The following is a 22,727-nucleotide window of genomic DNA, read 5'->3' on the forward strand; positions in this document are numbered from 1 at the left end:
CTTTTCTTTAGTCCCTATATCTTGGGATTCTCTGGTTGCTCAGTGGTAAGGAATCCGCCTGCCAATGCAGGAGACACAGGTTCAGTCCCTGGGTTGGGAAGATCCCCTGGAGAAGGAAATGGCAACATACTCCAGTATTCTTGCCTGGGAAATCCCATGAACAGAAGAACTTGGCTGACTACAGTCCATGGGGTCTCAAAAAGTTGGACATGACTTAGCAACTAAACAGCAAGATATATCTTAGCTCTTGCCATGGTTATTAAAATCTCATGTGAATGTAAACATGATAATAAAACATGGGAGATAAAAATAGTCTTAGGTCCGCAGCTCCCACCATGGAGTCCTAAGATATCACAGTGAGCTCTCAGGCCTACTGCAGGGCGTTTTTTGTTTTTTTTTTGTTTTTTTTTTTGGGAAATACAGCAACATCTATCAAATGATGCACAAACTCAGCTCGACTTAGTTCTAATCTTCAGCATTTGATGGCACTGCATTCTTGTGTTCTTTTTGATGACATCTTAGCTTTGTGAAACTAATTTTCAGGGGTTTCTGTGGTTAAAAAAAAAAGAACAGGCACACCATGAAAATTCACGTGGGGCAGGAAATGAAAATGGTAGTGTCAGGTATGATTCCCAGGCTTAAGAAGCTGTGCAGTGCCCAACAGATGTGCACTGCACCCCTTTAGTAAGTAATTGTGGTTATTTAAGAAGGAAATAAAATGCTATTTTTCTTTCAGTTTTTAAATATTGTATTCTCAGACAGCTACTAAGTTGTTATGGCTCAAGTGTTAAGTTATTTAGACCTAACTGCTCAATAAAGAGAACTGTTAGATGTTTCTCTTGGGCTAGGGACACCATGAAAAAATTCCTGAGACGCTCAAAGTGGCATAAATTCAAAACGTTTGGGAACTTCTTTGTTAAGTGGTGATTGTTTTAGAAGCTCAGCCTTATCATGCTTTCACAAAATCAGTCAGCTTTTAGAGAAACACATCCCTTCAAAGGTTCGTAATTTACACATTCTCCTGACCTACTCTCTTAAGATATTCCTGTGTTCCTTCTTCTATTCCTATATTTTCAAAGATATTCCTATATTTTCAAAGTTCTCAGTTGTTTGCTTTTGACCTTCTAGAGGATTATGTGTCATGTGGTTAGAGGCTGTGCTCATGTGCACACTCTGTGGGGAGACAGGCTTAAAAAGTTCAGTGGGGTCATTATTATATAAGGTTTGAGTCAAATGCTTATGAGCTGCTACCTGACCATCTCCCTAGCATCTTAGCATGGGCTAGGTTTTCTGTGTTGTTTAAAAGCTACTTTGACTTATTTTCAGTACAGTTTCACCTTTTTGGTTCTTGCTGACTTGTAAAATATCCACTTGGAGCAATGTTATACAAATAGGTGCTTTCATATTGGTTTATTCTAAGTAAATATGTGTATCTTCTATGTAATAGATTTTTTTCAAATATTGCTAATTCTACAACTAACATGTATTTTGTAATTTATCTAAGAAGGATAAACCATACATCAAATTATATCAAATCCACATATTAGTTATTATTTGACTATTAAAGTTTATGAGATCAAAGAAATTGTTATAATTTGCTTAATTACTAGGAGGATATCACTGGCCACTCCTCGACAGCTTTATAAATCTTCCAACATGACTCAGCGCTGGCAAAGAAGGGAAATTTCAAACTTCGAATATTTGATGTTTCTTAATACTATAGCAGGTAAGACATCTCATTCTTTAATCTCATTCTTTAATCTCATAATATGTTTATGTTCATCAAAATCCTCGATAATGTGACTTGATGGAATACATTGTTCTCCTTGGAATTCAAATACAGCACCAGAATAAATATTGAAGCACTCACATTAAACTGCTATCAGAAACTATACAAGCTAGCACTAAGGTTTAGTTGCATTTTATTGTTGAAGGGGCTTTTCCTTACTCTCCTTCAGCCATTTCCTTTGCTGACAGCTTTGTCTGAAGGTTTATTAGAGTCAACAACCATTGCCAGCGAGTGTCTGGAAATAATAATGGGAAAATGTAATTTCACTACTTTGTCATTCTCATCAGTAGCAGCTAGACAGGAGAATAACAACAGGATTCTGCCTAGTACAGATGTCACCTGGATTGTGGCATGATTGGGTTACAACGTGTTTTTTTCCTTAAAATCTTCAAATGAAAATATAAAATCAGATTGCATTTCTGGATGATGAGTAACTGACATCAACTTTAACAGTACCATGCTTGCAAATTAAGAGAGGGTAGTGGTTTTATTTTTCTGCTAAATCAGTGGTCATCAGTGGCTGAGTATGTCTATGAGATTTAAGTACCTCTTTCTTTTTTTCTTAAGTTAGGCTCTAAAGCCCTTATTCATGTTGAATTACAAAGAGTTTGCTTCTGTAAATCAGGCTCTACAAAAACTTTTTTTTTTACAATAAGATAAATTTAAATAACTATGCAGTGCATATGTATATGATTATTCTTTTTTTGTGAATGAATGCTCAGAACTATGGATTTAGAGCCCTGTTCTCTGAATCACTGCGTAAAAGGTTAACTGTGTAGTATAACTCTTTTATAATCTATTATATATGTATGAATATGAATAGTATAGGCTTATATTAAATATGGATGATATAGATATGTATTAAATAGACCAAATAACTCAATTTGTTGACATAAAGGGATAAAAAGTTGTTTAAAATGGTTTTGCATTTTAATCATTTACTACATATTATAGTATTAATGCTTTTGCCAAATAGGATACTAGAGGTACAACCAAAGAACTGTTTTATTACATATATGAATTTTTATTGTATACTTTATACACACATATCCATTATATAGATATATCTTCATGACATATTTATATATATTCACATAATAGTCTATACAATGTATGTATCTTAAATAAACCTATTTACTTACTCAGAAATAAAGGAAATACGTTACACTATTAATTAATACATATTATAGACATACAGAGATTAGAATGAACTTAAACATCTGAAATGTAAAGAACCTAATTTCATTAGTATATTTAGGTAAAAAGTGTGATGTAATGTAAATATCATTGCCAAAGTGAAAAAGGATAGAATATCAAATCTGCCAACCTCGTGTCATAGACCATAGGTGAAATTTCAAGTTTTAACTTTATCTTGGCCTTTAAATCTTTTAGTAGCCATGTTTGATATTTCTTTGCATATGTTTTAACAACTGATATGTTTAGTCTTATATCATCTTGTCTTATACTATTGCTTGTAATATTTTATTGCTTTCCCCACTGTTTTGTTTTTCTTTGGTCATTTAAATAAATTTCTGCCTACTTTTCTTAGAGATTTAGAACATAAGCTTTTTGTTACTACTTCTTCTAAAGAATTGAACCCGGGGCAAATTCATATCAATGTATGGCAAAACCAACCAATATAATATTGTAAAATAATTTGCCTCCAATAAAAAATAAATTAACTACAAAAAAAAAAAAAAAGAATTGATACTGGTATGTTTACATTTTTTAAAAAACTCTCTGAAATATATTTCTGTTACCTTTGAACTAAAAAATGAATCAACATTTTAAATCAGTCCTATGCAAAATAAGAACTTTCACTCAATGTACTTCTTAGTCATTGCTTATCTTTGTCAATATAATTTACTACCAGAATCCGTATTATTATGAACACTTGTTTTTGGAGTCCATATATTTTTGCATATCAAGAGGGGTTTTGACTTTTTATTAAAATCTTCTCATTAGTACAGTATATTGTTTTCAGCTACATGGATCTTTGGGGCTTCCCTGGTAGCTCAGAAGAACCCACCTGCAATGCAGGTGACCCGGGTTTGATTCCTGAGTCAGGAAAATCCCCTAGAGAAGGAAATGGCAATCCACTCCAGTACTCTTCCCGAGAGAATTCCATGGACAGAGGACCCTGTTGGGCTACAGTCCATGGTGTCACAAAAAGTCGGACATGACTGAGAGACTTTTACTTTTCACCTGGATCTTTACCTGATTTTTTAGGATAAAGTTCTCTTTTTTTTCCTTCTGTAGTATTCTTCCATATTCCCTGTGCTAGGTTTTTCTATTATCTATCCTTCAAAGATCTGTCAAGACTCATGGTCTATCATATGTCATAGATAAGTGTATGACTTTTCCCCCTTGATTCTGGTACCTTTTTGGAGCTTTTGGAATTAAAACTGGAAGACATGGTGTTATGCCTCACTCCTAGTTCAGTTTCCAGTGGACCAGGCATTTTTCCTAAAAGATTTGCTGTTCTAAAATGAAATTCTCTCTGCCTGTCCTCTGGATGGAGTGTTATCTAGTTGGTTGTGTTAAAGGACATGTCTAGTCTCCATCCCTTCTCACTGCCTTTTACTTATGTCAGCTACATTTCCCAGAGTGTGGTGCACAGTTCCACATGTAACCACCACCTACTTCATGCCTCTTGCTTTCTGGCAGTTTCTCTGTCTCATTCTAGAAAAATTGCAGTCTTGATAGAGATAACATCATGATCTGATCTAAAAGGTTCCCCGACCAGTATGAAGTGAAAGTGTTAGTCGCTCAGTGGTATCCAACTCTTTGTGACCCCATGGACTCTAACCCACCAGGCACCTCTGTCTGTGAAATTTCCCAGACAAGAATACTGGGGTGGGTTGCCATTCCCTTCTCCAAGGAATCTTCCCAACCCAAGGATCAAACTCAGGCCTCCTGCACTGCAGGCAGACTCTTTACCATCTGAGCCACCAGGGAAGCCCACCCTGAGCAGTAGAGACAGAGCTTTTCTTTCTGGTTGGGACAATCTTTGGGTTTCTGAACCAGGACACACAGATAGTAAGGGGAATTTGAGTGTCTTCCTAACTTCTTTTGAATAACTGGGGTCTGTTTTATTAGGTGACATAAAAAATATATAGACCACAGGCATTTTTTAAAAGAACATATTGGGTATTTTCCTTAATATGATTATAACTAAACATTAAAGTCTTGTCTATTTTAGACAATAGAGTAAAAAGAAGTATAAAGCAGGTGAAGAGTCTCCCTGCAATATGGGAGACCCGGGTTCGATCCCTGGATCGGGAAGATCCCCTGGAGAAGGAACTGGCTACCCACTCCAGCCTGGAGGATCCCTATGGACAGGGGAGCCTGGTGGGCTACAGTGAATGGGGTCGTGACGAGTTGGACTCAACTGAGCGACTTCACATTTCCGTTTAGGAATCAGAGCATTTCAACTAGTCGGGTGAATGAAATATACATAAGGGAGCATTTTAAGACAGCTGATGGTTAAGTGTTGAATAAGTGCTGTAAATAGTGAATGGTGCAAGAGCTAAGCATACCAGATGAATTTTAAGAATGTGTTTGGGGGGAAAAAAAAAAAGAACAGAGCTTTACAAATTTCTGCCAGTTGAATATGTGTTATGTGTTTAGTAGACATGAGTATCACAGCTTGGCTACTACTGGAGCTGTTGGTTAAGAGCCATACCATAAAGAGCCTGAATCTAGGAGTCAGTGTAGTTTTGTAGTAGAAGGCAATGCAATATGAAATTTTAGGAAAATTAAACTGATAGCTATATTTCACATGAATCATAAATCAGATTCCTTAAAGTTAGGAAGAGCTATTAGGAGAGCCTTTAGGACTCTAGATATGAAATCAACTTGTTCATCATTTTAATAGTTACTGAACACTTCTACTATGTGGCATGTACTGTTTTGGGCACTAACATTTCAGAGGAGAGCACTGCATGGTTTCTGCCTTTGAAGGGGTCATGCTATGCTCAGGAAAACAGATATGTGTACCAGCAATTCCAGCAAAAAGTCGTAATTATTTAATGAGAAAATATACAAAGCTATTGGGCCTCCCTGGTAGCTCAGCTGGTAAAGAATCCACTTGCAATGCAGGAGACCCTTGTTTGATTCCTGGGTCCGGAAGATCCACTAGAGACGGGATAGGCTACCCACTCCAGCATTCTCATGCTTCCCTGGTGGCTCAGCTGGTAAAGAATCTGCCTGCATTGTGGGGGACCTGGGTTGGGAAGATACCCTGGAGAAGGGAACGGCTACCCACTCCAGTATTCTGGTTGCAAAGTTAGACGTGACTTTCACTTTCATTTGAAGTCTTCAATCCAGAAGGCAATATACTTACAGGAAAAGTTTCTTGTAGTCTTTTCATCGTCTTCTCTCATAGGCAACATTTAAGTCGAAAATTGAAATAGGAATAAGAATTCACTAGAAAGTAAAGCAGAAGTCATTCCAAGAAAAAAGAAAATGTGGGCTCAAAAATTGGATTATAATTGTAGTAACAAGTATGGCAGGGGAAAAAACTAAATAATGCACAGTGTCATTATACAGAAAGTAGAAGTCACTGTAATATACTCTAGTTTAGTGGTTACAAAGCAGGTCCCCCACCCAGCAGTATTAGTATTACCTGGGGACTTAGAGACCCAAATTTTCAGATTCCTTCTCAAACCAACTGAGTCAGAAACTTGAAGTGAGGCCCAGCACTCTGCATTGCAGGGAGCCTTCTAGGTGGTTCTTATGCTTAAAGTTTGACCATGATTGTTCTAACCATTTAAGATCTAATTATCAAAACAAGATTTACATGTGAAAGCATGTAGAACATAAAAGAAAGCATGCAGTCAAGTGTCATTAACTGTAATAAAAATTTAGAGAAGTGAGAGATTAGTATGACCTAGTCTAATCAAGGGAAGCCTCATAGAAAAGATGGGCTTTAAATGTATTCGAAGGATTTTGTCATATATAGATGATATGTGGATAAAGTGAACCTTCATATAAGAGTAGAATGACAACCTGGAAAAGTTATAAAATACATGCAGAGGTACTCGCCCTGCATGTATTCCTGCAAATTCTTCCTTTGCTATCATCTTGAAGTTCTAAGTAGAGGAGCCAGTTCATATTGAGCACCAGCATTAGTTAAGTTGAAGAACTGATGCTTTTGAACTATGGTGTTGGAGAACACTCTCGATAGTCCTTTGGACTGCAAGGAGATCAAACCTAAAGGATCAAATCCTAAAGGAAATCAGTCCTGAATATTCATTGAAAGGACTAATGCTGAAACTGAAACTCCAATATTTTGGCCAACTGATGCGAAGTACTGACTTCTTGGAAAAGACCCTGATGCTAGGAAAGATTGAAGGCAGGAGAAGGGGACAACAGAGGTTGAGATGGTTGGATGGAGTTAAGTTTGAGCAAGCTCCAGGATTTGGTGATGGACAGGGAGGCCTGGCATTCTGCAGTCTATGGGGTCACAAAGAGTCGGACGCAACTGAACTGAACTGACCCAGCATTAAAGAGTTGGGTGATGCTTTTATAAAGAAGCTTCACGAAAGCCACTATTGAGTACTTGATTAGGAAGCAGCTAGAATTGCCTATTTTCCTGAATTGTGGACAATATCATATATATCCATTCATCTCTTCTTAATGGAACATTTTTCATGGTTCTTTAAAGGCAGGACTCTAAAGGATCCTAGAATAAAGGGACCTATAAAGATGTTAAACTGTACCAGGACCACTTTTACTAACAGAGTTCTACTAAATAATCATGTTGTTTCATTGCACAGTTTTAGGGATATAGTTATTCTTCAATAAATACTTAAGTCGGTTGATTGAAACTTTAGATTTATCAGTGTTCTTATTAACACATTATGTTTAATCTCCTGGGTAAGCCAAAGGCAACAAATGGTTGGCTTATATTTTATCATAGTCTTCTTTAAACATTTCTTTAATTACTTAACATCATTAATATTATTAATGATGTTAAGTAATTAATATTATTTAATATCATTAATTTAATATAATATACTTAATATTATTTAATATCAAGATTCAGGAGAAATATTTTTATTCTTTGTTTAGTTTTTTTATTTCTTTTTTAAACACTTCTTTAATATTAATAGCAGCATTCAGAAAAAATGGTAAAAGTTAATGTTTATTGAGACATTTATAATGTTGCAAACACTGTTTCCTTCTAAGTGTTTTCCATTAAGTATTTTCCTTAGTGTTTCCACTAAGTGGTTCTAAGTGTTTTAGGTGTATTTACTCATTTAATCCTAACAATAGCCCTGGTCCTTAACCCCGTTTCACCAATGAGGAGATGGGGTACAGAGAAGTAAATAACTTGCCCACATAGAACTAATAAGTAAGTGAACTCGGAATTCTAATGTAGGTGGTTTGGCTGTAGAGCATCACTCAACTTCTGTACCACACCATCTCAGGATATTCATGGTGCTGTTCAATTTTTAGCTCATCAGCCTTAATCCATAGCTGCTTTTAAGACTGAAAATAAAAATTAATGATTCTTAGACAATCATTTTTAATTTATATTTCATCAAAAGAACTTCTGATGTTTATTTACCATCATGAATTTTGTCCATAGGGATATGCTAGCACTAGATCTGGACCTTGAATTATTATCTCTACCTGATACACATTCAGTTGGGTCTCAGATCCAGAGAAACAAACTCTGAGACAGAAATGTGCTTGCAGGAGGTTTATTGGAAAGTGTCCTTGGGATCAGTGTCTGTAGGGGAGTGAAGAAAGTAGAAATGAGCAGGAGAACTTGAGCTCCAGAATAATTGCTGGAACGGCCTCGGCAGGTCCCACAGGAAACCAGAATCTGGGATACCTTTCAGAGATGTCTTGCCCTGAGGCAAGGTGTCCAGGCCTTTGTTACCTACAGTTAGCAGTCAGTGGATGGAGACTCCTGGAAAGGACATAGGACCTTAGGTGAGAGGGCTTTCTTCTGATGATAATGACTCCCAGGGAATGCCGCCAGCCACGAAACGAGCCACACGGTCACCAACCCCACATCCAGGATGGAGTGGTTCTCAGAATCACCTGGAGGGCTTGCTGAAACACAGGTTCTGATTCAGTAGGTTTAGGGTGGGGCTTAAAAGTTTGTATTTCTAATAAGTCCCCAGGTGATCCTGATGCCATTGCTCCAGTGTCCACACTTGGAGAAACAACATGTTACACCTATATTTTGAAAAGAGACACCTTACAATAATTGTCCTAATCTCCTATAGCATTCCCACCTTCTATGGCACTATCTGTGCTACACATGTTGGCACTTAAGGTAATGTGCCCTTAACATTTTATGTCTGTATCACTTCTTTCCAATAAGATTAGGAAGTCAAAGTTTTGCTCTATAAACTCTCATCAAACTGGGCTGATTTAATATTCATACTCTGTGTTTGCATGATTTTATAATCTATTATGTGAATGCACTAGAATCACTGGATGAGGGATTCTTTAAATTTTCTGGATTAAACAGAAGAGTTACAGAATAGGAACCAATTGAGAAGATGAAACAACCCTTTCTGGATTCAAGTTTTTTAAATATAGGTCAATATGACTTAATAAATCCTCATGTTCTATAAAAAATATTCTAATAATTCTCTTACACTCTCAGATTTACTATTTTTCTCCATTACTTTAACATGAAATGTGAAGTACATTTTATGACTCATTTCTTGCTGTCTGTTTCTTGAGGTCTCTCATACTTGGACAATTTGTCTTTTCTCCTTTATAGATTCTTTTAAAAATAAGACTAAAGCAGACAGCAGCAGTGTCCTAGTATTAATACAGTATGTAGATTTTTAGACCCTCATGTGATATATGTATATATATACAATTGCATATAAATACATTACTATATATATGTGCATTTTGTAAAGATACAAAATCGTAAAAGAAGCTTACCAAATATTCAGAAAACATACTGTTTTGAAAAGTCACCTCAGTTCAGTTCAGTTCGGTTCAGTCGCTCAGTCGTGTCCGACTCTTTGCGACCCCATGAATCACAGCACTCCAGGCCTCCTTGTGCATCACCGACTCCCGGAGTTCACTCAAACTCATGTCCATCGAGACGGTGATGCCATCCAGCCATCTCATTCTCTGTTGTCCCCGTCTCCTCCCACCCCCAGTCCCTCCTAGCAAAGGACCATAAATGTTTTCATGGCCTTTATTTTGTTATATTTATAAATTTAACAAATACTCACTATTGAAAAATGGAAATATAGAAAATTATAATTTAAAATTTTAATCAACCCTAAGTCTAGCCATAAATATCATAATTAAGATCTTGGTGATTTTTCTGTGTGTGGTAATCTTTAGGAATCTGCTACACCTAAAGGTTTACATTCTACTTTTCCCATATCATTAAATAGTATTTGAAAGCATAATCTTTAAAACCACATGAAAGTCTAGCATAGAACTATTGTAAAATTTATTTAACTGTTTTGAAACAGCAGTTTTTTTTTAATTTATAAAGAAATTTAAAGAAATTAATTTTTAAAGAACAAAGCTAATGGAGGTGATAGAATACCAGTTGAGCTATTTCAAATCCTAAAAGATGATGCTGTGAAAGTGCTGCACTCAATATGCCAGCAAATTTGGAAAACTCAGCAGTGGCCACAGGACTGGAAAAGGTCAGTCTTCATTCCAATCCCAAAGAAAGGCAATGCCAAAGAATGCTCAAACTACCACACAATTGCACTCATCTCACACGCTAGTAAAGTCATGCTCAAAATTCTCCATGCCAGGCTTCAGCAATATGTGAACCGTGAAGTTCCAGATGTTCAGGCTGGTTTTAGAAAAGGCAGGGGAACCAGAGATCAAATTGCTAACATCCGCTGGATCATGGAAAAAGTAAGAGAGTTCCAGAAAAACATCTATTTCTGCTTTATTGACTATGCCAAAGCCTTTGACTGTGTGGATCACAATAAACTGTGGAACATTCTGAAAGAGATGGGAATACCAGACCACCTGACCTGCCTCTTGAGAAACCTGTATGCAGGTCAGGAAGCAACAGTTAGAACTGGACATGAAACAACAGACTGGTTCCAAATCAGGAAAGGAGTACGTCAAGGCTGTATATTGTCACCCTGCTTATTTAACTTCTGTACAGAGTACATCATGAGAAACGCTGGGCTGGAGGAAGCACAGCTGGAAGCAAGATTGCCGGGAGAAATATCAATAACCTCAGATATGCAGATGACATCACCCTTATGGCAGAAAGTGAAGAAGAACTAAAGAGCCTCTTGATGAAAGTGAGAGAAGAGTGAAAAAGTTGGCTTAGCTTAACATTCAGAAAACTAAGATCATGGCATCCGGTCCCATTACTTCATGGCAAATAGATGGGAAAACAGTGGAAACAGTGGCTGACTTTATTTTTCTTGGCTTCAAAATCACTGCAGATGGTGATTGCAGCCATGAAATTAAAAGATGCTTACTCCTTGGAAGGAAAGTTAAGACCAACCTAGACAGCATATTAAAAAGCAGAGACATTACTTTGCCAAAAAGGTCTGTCAAGTCAAGGCTGTGGTTTTTCCACTGGTCATGTATGGATGTGAGAGTTGGACTGTGAAGAAGACTGATCGCCGAAGAATTGATGCTTTTGAACTGTGGTGTTGGAGAAGACTCTTGAGAGTCCCTTGGACTGCAAGGAGATCCAACCAGTCCATCCTAAAGGAGATCAGTCCTGGGTGATCATTGGAAGGACTGATGTTGAAGCTGAAACTCCAATCCTTTGGCCACCGGATGCAAAGAGCTGACTCATTTGAAAAAACCCTGATGCTGGGAAAGATTGAGGGCAGGAGGAGAAGGGGACAACAGAGGATGAGATGGTTGGATGCCATCGCCGACTCGATGGACATGGGTTTGGGTGACCTCCGGGAGTTGGTGATGGACAGAGAGGCCTGGCGTGCTGCGGTTCATTGGGTCTCAAAGAGCATCGACTGAGCATCTGAACTGAACTGAACTGAAAGAACGTTAAGTTTTGGAAGATTATCAGTAATGCTTAGAGTTGACTAAAAATGTGAGTTCAACCTCTAACTTCCAAAGTTGAACTAATTGCTGTTTATTGTGCTTCAAAAGATTTTGCCTATGCCTCATTTTGTATTTTATTAGGTAAGACTATGAACAAGATGTTAAAATCTGGCATTAAAAAAAAAATAGAGTAACTGCTAACATAGCTTCATGTAAGGGATCTCATTAGGTCTGGAAGGTTTCTTAAAAAGCTTTCTGAGTTGTTTTTTATATGATCAGCTAATGAATTCAGCACAACTTCCTCAACCCCAACCTTTTTCTCCTGTTTAGCATTTTCCACTTTTTTACTCTGTGATGTACAAGCCCTCCCTGGTTAATTATGTATATATTTAGCTACTGCATGTGTTGGGCTTATTATTGTCATCTAATTAGATGTAACTTGAACTGCTTGCTTCTAGAAAAATCATTAAAAATTCTTTCCTAATGACCTAGAGATGACAAAATGTCTGTAAAGTGTGAAGAAGCAGACAAGCACAGGAACATCGCTCTTAAAGAGTGTTAATCCAGATGCTGCAATCATCTAATTAAACAATATTTTGCTGTCATTAACATTTTCACCAAGGAATTGCAGTTATAATTTCTTTGTCAGCTGTCTCTAGATCACTTTACCTTCAAAACTAAAGTGCCATATAAAAACATTAAATTGGATGGTTTAATTAAAAGTTTTTTTTTTTAAATGAAGAAACATATCTAGTGTTTCTGAGATCTCATTTACTGTGCTTCACTTTTATTGTTTGAGTAAATTAGTGTCATAAGCTTATGATATTTAATATTCATCTTCCAAGATAAGTCTTCATAAGCAGAGTTAGTTAAAAAAAAAAAGAGCTCTTCACTTATTAGTACTGGGAAAAGAAAGGAGCCCTACCAATTATAGCACAAGGTTATTTACTAAATTTCAATTATCCAAAAAAATTCATAAATACCTACATGTACCAGAACCTAACAGGTATTACTTTGAAAATATTTCACTCTTGTGGTTAATTTTGTAAACAGCAGTTGTTGTTGTTTTCCATTTCACAAAGGTGTTTATTAAAATAATTAAAAATAATAATGCTAATTTGTGACTAAAACTTATAGATGGAAAATACCAGAGTACCAACTTCATCCATGAGGGTTTTAAATACATCATGAGTTTTTAATTAAAATCAAAAATATATAATTGCTGTCCATGTTGCAAAGCTTTTATGTGGAAATTTGTATATAAAAAGATTTTAATGTAACTGTCAGAAAAGCTATATATACAGTTTATTGTATTTATTAGATTTAAAATGGCTTTAGTAATTTAAAACTTACCAAAGTTTTCTAAGCATTTATTTTTAAAGACTCTTCCAAAGATTATTAAAAGTGAATTACAAAAAATCCAGGACAGGTTAAATATGGTGCACTGTGACTGTTGGCAGCCATCAATTTGTGTGTGTGTGGTAAAGAGTATACCTTCTTTTTAAAAATTTTTTTCTAAAAATAACATTGTGTCCTTTATTAGAAAATCATTACTAGAAAAAGGCAGTGTCTTCAAGTATGGTCTCTATTTTTATGCTGTTTGTGCTTAAACAATACATTTAAGTACTGAGTTAATGTAAATTGGCATTTTATTTATTTTATTTTGACAGTTTTTCCTTGTTATGAAATGTCATCAGAAATTTTTATATAATAAAATATATATATATATATATAATTTTCAGCTGTTCATTTATTTATGTAAGTGATATGTTACATAAATAACATCAATCTCTGAAAATACACATATATTGGAAGACCTCGCTTTCATTAAAATCTATAGATTTTTAAGGAGAGCGGTAACTGAAAGAATGGCAGAGCACTAAATATGCCAGGGAACTGCTTAGAACCCCAGAGGTAGCTCTGCCCAGCCAGGCTAGATTCCCTACGTATGTACAAGTGTAGAAAACACACTTGAGAGTCATCAAGGGTCCTAGGTTAACATGAACACGAACTCTCAGTAATAATATTAAATTTCAGAAGTTCACATTGTGTATCTTACAGTGACTGCTTTAGAGAATATCGCTTATTCTGCTAAAGAAAAACTTTAATTAAAAGGTTCCAAATTCTTGTTTATTCTCATCACTATTATTCATTACAATAGAGTTGCAATGTAAAGTAAGCACATTCATTGGCTGCCAATATGCCTTTCTGGTGGTTTAACATGCATGCTCATGAGGCCATTCTCTCTCTTGTGTACTTCTGTGCCTTTACACAGTCCTCATCCTCCAACAGGACTATCCTGCAGTTTCCATTCTTTATTGGGCTTATGTTTGTTCATCTTTTAAAATCTGGCTCACTCTATCCCATTTTTATCATGTATGTATTCATTCCTTCAACAGATATCCATCAGACAACACTCAGAGTTTTGCTTTTTGTTTTAAAACTCAGACCCTACATTTTGGAGTTTACAGGACTAGTGGAGAAGCAGATAAATATTAGCTGTAACACATCTGCAACAGTGCTATGGCCGAGAACAAAGAGGAAATCCCAACGTTGCTCTCACCTCGTTTCTGGAAATGCAAAGTGGGAGTGCCATTCTGCTTTCTTTCAATTGCCTTCATATGTGATAAGCACCTACATTAATTTATGCATTTAAAACAATAGGTATTTTTGTTGTAAAATGCAGAGATTTGCAAAAGAACAGATAAAACAATCACCCAATAAAATGTTTACTCAGTGAATTAATTAATTTGATTTCATGCTTATAATTGTTAACAGATTTAGGTCTTCCTCGGATTATTTTTTTTTTCTATTTCATAATCAGTGACCAATTGCTACAAGAGTAGGTATCATTTCATGTCGGTTCTTGAAGACAGATAAGAAAATGTATGTATATCTGTGCTGCTGCTGCTGCTAAGTTGCTTCAGTCGTGTCCGACTCTGTGCAACCCCATAGACGGCAAGCCACGAGGCTCCCCCATCCCTGGGATTCTCCAGGCAAGAACACTGGAGTGGTGCTACTGTTATACTAATGTGGCATGTGCAACAAGGCATACAAGATGAAATCCATATCACTAATATCAGGGAAATAGCTATTTTTTATGGGTTTGAATGGAAATCTAGAAAGTCCTATGTTCAATTCATATCATATTTTTACAGGAAACAATCTTGTCCAACAAAAGTTGTCTTTGGACCCTGTTTCCTTAATCATGTTTCTTTTAATTTCGTCTGATCATTTGTAGTTTCAGTGTCAGTGTATCAGGGTGAGCCTGTGCTGTGCTCTCCCTAAGTTTGCGACAGCCCCACAGGCTTTAGTATCCTACCCCCCAAAAATTATTATGTCTAAAATTAAAAAACAAACAGGAAAAAATATTCAGCTAGCATTCAGCAGCTCTCTGCTAAACCGAAACAACATAATAGGAAAAGAAAATTTGTGAGCTTAAGGGAGTGAAAAAAAACATGCTTGACATCTACCTCATTGCTTTTCCATACTGACTTCAGTGTACTTCCATTAACTTGAAAATTCTCTACTTTGTCAACAGAAGCACAATGTAGTATTCAGTTTTCTGGCAATAGAATTTTTAGATACGTATTCAGTATAATAGAACACCATCACATGATCTGCAAGTGGGCAGGCCAGCTGGTGACCTCCTCCACGATCACTTTCAGGGAACCTGGCCTACAAGGCTCTGCTTCCAAGGTGACAGTAGCATCTTCATCATATACAGCTGGAAAGAGAAGGAACAGGGAGCATCCAAGTGCCAAGTTGCAATGAACCAAGCCTGGAGGTGCCAATACCAACTGTGTTCACATTCTGTTGATTAGAACTTAAGCCCCACAGCCATAGCTACTCATAAGGGAGCCTAAGAAACATGGTCTAGCCTAGGAAGAAGAGAGATTGATTATGACAGATAGCTAGCAATCACTTCAAGTTATCTTACACAAAAGTAATTCTCGTTACTTCTAAATTATTATTGAGTGAATTCACTTGAAACACATTGTTATAAATGCTTTTGATTAAAGACATAGTTCTGTGAACAAGAGTTACTTTTCTTCTGCAATGCAATAGTTGTCTCATCGATTATAAAAATGGTCAACACTTTCCTAAGCAGTTAGTGTATGCAGATTTTCATGTCTCTCTTTCTTTACTAGGACGGACATACAATGATCTGAACCAATACCCTGTGTTTCCATGGGTATTAACAAACTATGAATCAGAAGAGCTGGATTTGACTCTTCCAGGAAACTTCAGGGATCTATCAAAGGTAACCTTTAAATACATAGAAGTCAATTTTCTTCGTAAGGCTATATTCTAAAAACATTTCTACCAGAGTATGTATGTTCAGTTAGTGTTGTAAGAAAGGTAAAGCTGAATGTCTCCTCTTTTCACACTCAGCATCTAAATTTCATCAATCCTTAGCATAGGAGTTAAGCTGTAAGAAGTTAAATTAGTACTAGTATAGACAAAATGAAATGGCTATTTGAGAAATAGCATATTTAAGGAGAAATTGTCCTGATATTCTAGGTTTTAAAGGTTCAGGCCAGAAACTTCAAATTAGTACAAAATATGACCAATAATTTATATTATATATTTCTTAGATGATAAGACATGTTATCTTAACTGTAGTACATACATACATTGGAGAGAAGCTTGATAATGATAAAGAAAGTAGGACACAATAATTTATCAAGGATCTGTTAAGATTAAAGAGAGAAGATTTGTCCCCAAAATAGCAAGAAAAAAAATACATAATGGATGATAAGAATAAAAAACCAATTTTTGGTTCGTTCACCTCATTTGCTGAGACGAAACTTAACATGGGATATGAAACTCTTTGAAATTCAGTGAGGAACTAGATACTCAGCCCCAAAAGCTTCTCTCTAGCCTCAGCTAATGTCAGAGCCAGACCGTCAAGTTTAGATAGTTTAGCCATTTTAAGCCTCAGCTCATCCACTCTGGATTTTCTGTCTTCCTTACTTGTCTAGTTTAGTATTCCACAACAGCATAAAAGGCATATATACATATGTGTATACTTTTGGTTTTGGCAGGGAGAAGGTTGAGGAACTCATGAAATATAAGTGTAGCATAAACCCTGCAAGGCAGGAAAGTGAGCAGTATAACCAATTAAAGTTTAATCTCACAGACACTTTTTAATTTAGCACACCTTCTCTTGCCTTTTTTTCTTACCTTTGAAAATTAGATCCACGTAAGTTGAAGTTCTCTATGTCACTGCTTACAGGTGTGGGAGCTTAAGCCATTCTCTTTGCCTCAGTATCCCCATTCATAATATGAGAACAAGTCCTACTTCATACAGTTGTGAAGGTGAAATAACATGTGCGTTTAAAGAATGTAACATAGTACTTGGATCATAGAAGCACTTCATGAATGTGAGCTGTTATTACATATGGAATGTTTATTAGCCTATGGCTGAAGCCTGTGTACTAATTTTTCCATGTTATCTGCCCTTCATTCTCTAGTTCTTATATTTTATGGGACTTCTATCAAACTTGCTAGCTCATTGCTGATTTTAGCTGTGGTGTTATAGGTACTCCAGGGACCTAAGGGATCAGTTAGCCAGCATCTTACTGAGAGTCACATAGCTGGTAGAAAAGTGCTAGCAATTGAATTTCAATATGGCTGCAAATGTATTAATTTTTCCAGTGTGATTGCACTGAACAAAAATCTTTAATCATGTACTGTGTGCAAATAAGTATTCAGAGTCAGGCAGAATTCATAAGGCCTGCCCTTCAGAAGCAAATCTGATTATTGATTATCTGAATGATAAAATCATTTTCTGTAAAATTAAATAAGAATGAACTATATTATATAGGGAACTACATGAGAGGCTTCCCTGGTGGCTCAGAGGTTAAAGCGTCTGCCTCCAATGCGGGTAGACCTGGGTTCGATCCCTGGGTCGGGAAGATCCCGTGGAGAAGGAAATGGTAACCCATTCCAGTATTCTTGCCTGGAGAATCCCATGGACAGAGAAGCCTGGTAGGCTACAGCCCATGGGGTCGCAAAGAGTCAGACACGACTGAGCGAATTCACTTCACTTCACTTCACTTCATATGAGAGGCAGTAAATAGAGGTTAGGAACAAGAACTCTGTAGCTAGACTGCCTGGCAGATCCTAATTCTGCCACTTACTGGCTTTGAGGCTTTAGACAACTATTTCATTTCTCTTTTCCTCAGTTCCCTCACCTGTATAATGAGGACAGTAATAATAGGGTTGTTGTTGAATTGATAAGTGTAAAAATACTGAGAGCACCTGGCATATCAGCATTAGCTAATACATTGGGTATAAATATAATGTAGTAAATCATTGATATATACTTGGAATTGTCTTTCAAGTTTCAAATAAGGATGATAAATATACACTGTTACATCCTTATTGGAATTAGGATGTTTGAACGGTATGCATTTTTGACATGAATTTCTAAGATTGAGGTGTAATCTTTGGATGTAAAACGAGACCAAACTAACTTATAAATGTGGAGGTGAAAACTGTTAAATTAGTTCTTTAACAGAATCTTATTAACATGTGTTTTAACATTAATTCAGTAGTCATTATGTATTAATACTATGTGTGTATATATATGTACATATGTGTATATGTATATATTTATACACACACAATAAAATGTATAGTGTAGAATCTCATAGCATCTTACATGAGAATTCCTCTCATGTAGTTCCCTATATAATATAGTTCATTCTTATTTAATTTTACAGAGAATGATTTTATCATTCAGATAGTCATGTAGCATGTTACATAGTGTTATAGCCTCATGAGTTAACTACTACTATAGGTATTTGGTATTTTAGATTATTTTTACCACAGGGAAGAAAGCCCTTTTTCTTTGAAATCAACTGGGATATTATGATGAAAGGAGGCTTACAGACCAAAGTTCCTCTCTTTCCTCCATTTACGTGTCCATTCTTTCAGTCATTAATTCAACAAACACCACACACTTTCTGTATGTATGTTAAGCCCTGTCCTAGGTGAAGGAGTGTACAGGAGTCAGTAAAGACGTATCTTAGCCATCTTGGAGAGAGTCCAGTCCAGAGCTGAGAGGAAGACTCAGATAGTTACCAGAAATCTGGGAATCCAGCATTATGGCAGTAGGTATAGTGTGGGCTGGAACAGACTGAAAAATGCCCACTCAAGTACCCTAAGACATTTGGACTCAAAGGTTCTTGAAACATTATCCCAACTAAAGAAAATATAGCCTTCATCTTGATTAATATGGATGAGATAAGGCATATGGTAAAATATTTGCTAGTAATTATATATTTTTAGTTTATTCTTGTAGAAAAGATAAATGAGGAAATCACTATTTCTAAAGTAACTAGAATATGTGAACTGTCTTCAAGTTTTTAAAGATAATCTATTTAACCTGTATGCCTTTTGCCAGAACTTTTCCTTTTGTGACCCACATGTGCTCTCCTAATTTTATTTAGTGTTAGATAAATAAAAGGTAAACAGACAGCCTAAACAAATTAGGCGACATGAACGCTGACTGCTTTTGCAAACATAGAGTCCTTCATATTGTGAACTTTTGAACCCATGGTTCTTAAAAGATAGATCACTTTTTCTTCCAATTCTACTGTGTTCCATTCTTTAGCAATTTGTTCTTTACATTCTGTCAAAATAACATGATAGGAAAATGGTAGCAAATTAAAACCTTGATCTGTTAGTAAATTATTCTTACATTCTTTCCCATGCTTAATTGAATTTCTTAATAGGAACTTCTTACAAATGGCTAGAAACTCGAGACCATTCTGTATAAAAAGAATAATAAATAAGAGTTTAGTGTATGAAAATATATCATATTATATGCCTAATGGGAAAATGACATTTGAAGTATAATAATTTAACTGGAAAGAAAAACTTCTAATGATGCAATATTATTACAGTGAAAAGATTACCATTGAGAAGCACATGAAATTCTTGTAGTTATAACCAGTACTGTGAATGAAATTTTTAACAGAAAGTCTGTTAATCTTCAGAAATTCAAGGGATATTTGGAATATTTGAACAGTAGTATTAACCAGAAACATTCTAAAAGCTCTCCAATAACAAAAGTTTTTCCTACACAAAATTTAGGACCCAATTCATAATTCCTGTCAGTGAACAAATTGTAGAATTTGTTTTAGTAAGCAACATTTAGAGCCTCAACTAATTTTTAGTTCTTTACTGCATAAAAGTTAAGGCATTAAGAAATGTACACTCCTTTAAAAAGTCACGGATTATTTCTTTTCTTTCTTTTATACCACTGCATTGCATCGGTTTCATAAATACCAGTTGTGTCAGGACTTCTGATGAATGTTTCAGACAACCCAGCTTAAGTAGTTGGCTTGAACAGTAAATCAACATTATTGGTTCTCACAACCTCAAAATTCAGAGGAGGAAGGTTTAGTTTTCACTCAGGTTTTTTTTTCCAGTGATCCAAACAATACCACCAAGCACCGAGTTCTTTCCACCGTTCTGCTCTGCCTTCCCCTCTGTGGGCTTCATACTCACCCTCTACTGGATGGCCTCCAGTAGCTCCAAGAAATCCCCTTTTAGGAGCAAAATGACCATGACAGTTCCAAACTTGTATCAAACTATCCAAAGAAAGCATCTCACCAAGTTCCTCATGTGAAAGACAAAAGAAACTTTGCTTTCCCAGAAATCCCAGAAAATGTCTCCTCATGTGCAAGGCTAAGAGTTGACAAGAGGAAAGTTGAATTCCTGTACCCTAAAGAAAGGGAGCTTAAACTAACTCACTATTATAAAATGTCAAATATACTGTATCTGAAAGTTTCTTCTTTATAGTTTCTGTAACCTATACAATAGCAAATGAACTACAGGGTTGTATACACAGAGCTACTATGTAAAAGGAACTTTCCAAGGTGCTTAAGAGGATTTTAAGATATAGACCTAACTCTCAAGGAATATTCATTGGTTATGAAGAAGAAAAAACTAATTGGCAATAGGTTGCCTATTACATATATAATCTAAATGAGTTACAAGCTGGAATCAAGATTGTGAAGAGAAATATCAACAACCTCAGATATGTGGTCAATACCACTCTAATGACAGAAAGCAAAGAGGACCTAAAGAGCCTCTTGATGAGGGTGAAGGAGGAGAGTGAAAAAGCTGTGCTTAAAACTAAATATTGAAAAACTAAGATCATGGCATCTAGTCCCATCACTTAATGGCCAATAGAAGGGGAAAAGGTGGAAGCAGTGACAGATTTCCTCTTCTTGGGTCCTAAAATCACTGAGGATGGTGACTGCAGCCATGAAATTAGAAGACAGTTGCCTCTTGTCAAGAAAGCTATGACAAACCTAAAGAGTGTGTTAAAAAGCAAAGACATCAACAAAGGTCCATATAGTCAAGGCTATTGTCTTTCCAGTAGTCATGTATGATTGTAAGAGCTGGACCATAAAGAAGGCAGAGTGCTGAAGAATTGATGCTTTTGAACTGTGGTGCTGGAGACGCCTCTTGAGAGTCCCTTGGATAGCAAGGAGATCAAATCAGTCAATATTAAGGGAAATCAACTTTAAATACTCATTGGAAGGATTGATGCTGAAGCTGAAGCACCAATACTTTGGCCACCTGTTGCAAAGAACTGACACATTTGGAAAAAACCCTAATGCTGGGAAAGGTTGAAGGCAGAAGGAGAAGAGGGTGACAGAGGATGAGATGGTTGGATGACATCACCAATGCAATGGACATGAACTTCAGCAAACTCCAGGAGACAGTAAGGGACAGGGAGGCCTGTCATGCTGCAGCCCATGGGGTCATGAAGAGTCGGACACAACATGGTGACTGAACGACAATAATAATATATGAACTTCCGTGGTGGCTCAGTCATAAAGAATCCACCTGCCAGTACAGGAGACACGGGTTTGATCCCTGGGTTGGAAAGAGTTCCTGGAGAAGGAAATGGCCAGTATTCTTACCTGGGAAATCCCATAGACATAGAAGCCTGGCAGGCTACAGTCCATTAGGTCACAAAAAAGTTGAACATGATGTAGTGACTAAACAACACAACGGTTGTAATATATGACATTAAGTAGAGTCAGAAATAAATTTATCATAATTAATTTAAGCTAGTGAAGCTTAAACTTCAAACCCTCTCCAGTTTTAGGGGCCTCTTCTTATCACTTGCCCCTAATTGTATGTCTGTAGTTTTATGCTCCTTTTCTTAAAGAGCCCCTCTCCTACAAATTGCCTGTATCATAAAATCCAGATCTACTCTCAGTGCAAAGAAGGATCTCTCTCTCAGGAATCCTGGATGCTTAACTGAAGCAAATGAGAGGGTTATGAAAGGGTATAAAACATTTACGTACACCTGGGTCTGTTTCTTTCCATAATTGACCTAAGTACGTAATTCAGCTGTTACATGCATTTCTTACATACTTCCCCAAAATGTTCTGACAATATTAACAAAACAATGGCTATTTCATTTTTAAGCAGCATCTAATACTTAACAAGAATTCCCTGGTAGCTCAGTTGGTAAAGAATCTGCCTGCAGTGCAGGAGACCCAGATTCAATCCCTGGGTCAGGAAGATCCCTTGGTGAAGGAAATTGGCAACCCACTCCAGTATTCTTGCCTAGAAAATCCCATGGACAGAGAAGCCTGGTGGGCTGCAGTCCATGGGGTCTCAAGATTTGCACACGACTTAGCAACTAAATTACCACCAATACTGAACAAAAATCACATTGGAAAAATTAGTAATGATATTTTTATAGGATCCAGACAAGAACCAAAAATAAGAAAATAAATAAAAATAATGGCTCTGCCCCAGACATACTTTCCCTGGGGCTTCGGTGCTGTGGTCAGGATAACGATATGAGTTGGACATGGCTTTCTTACTCTTCACAAAGTCGGCTTCAGCAGGCACTCAGGTCTCAGTTATAGAGGGGAATACTGGAGGTTTCTGTTCTCTGTACTGGCTG

At 36.5% G+C, this 22,727-nt stretch overlaps 1 protein-coding gene across 2 annotated transcripts in view; it reads left to right on the forward strand.

Annotated features, from left to right (window-relative positions):
• Positions 1-22,727, forward strand: part of NBEA (neurobeachin) — a 671,823-nt gene that overhangs the window by 539,363 nt on the left and 109,733 nt on the right. For both annotated transcript variants that reach the window (XM_088842722.1, XM_088842723.1), the window contains exons 44-45: positions 1,611-1,726; positions 15,928-16,040. In XM_088842722.1, the coding sequence (XP_088698848.1) occupies positions 1,611-1,726; positions 15,928-16,040 (229 nt within the window). The remainder of the gene's footprint in view (positions 1-1,610; positions 1,727-15,927; positions 16,041-22,727) is intronic.

The sequence above is a fragment of the Moschus berezovskii genome, chromosome 13 (genome assembly GCF_049115385.1).
Source record: "Moschus berezovskii isolate FMDL1 chromosome 13, NW_MosBer_1.0, whole genome shotgun sequence".
In the NCBI taxonomy this organism is placed as follows: domain Eukaryota; kingdom Metazoa; phylum Chordata; class Mammalia; order Artiodactyla; family Moschidae; genus Moschus; species Moschus berezovskii.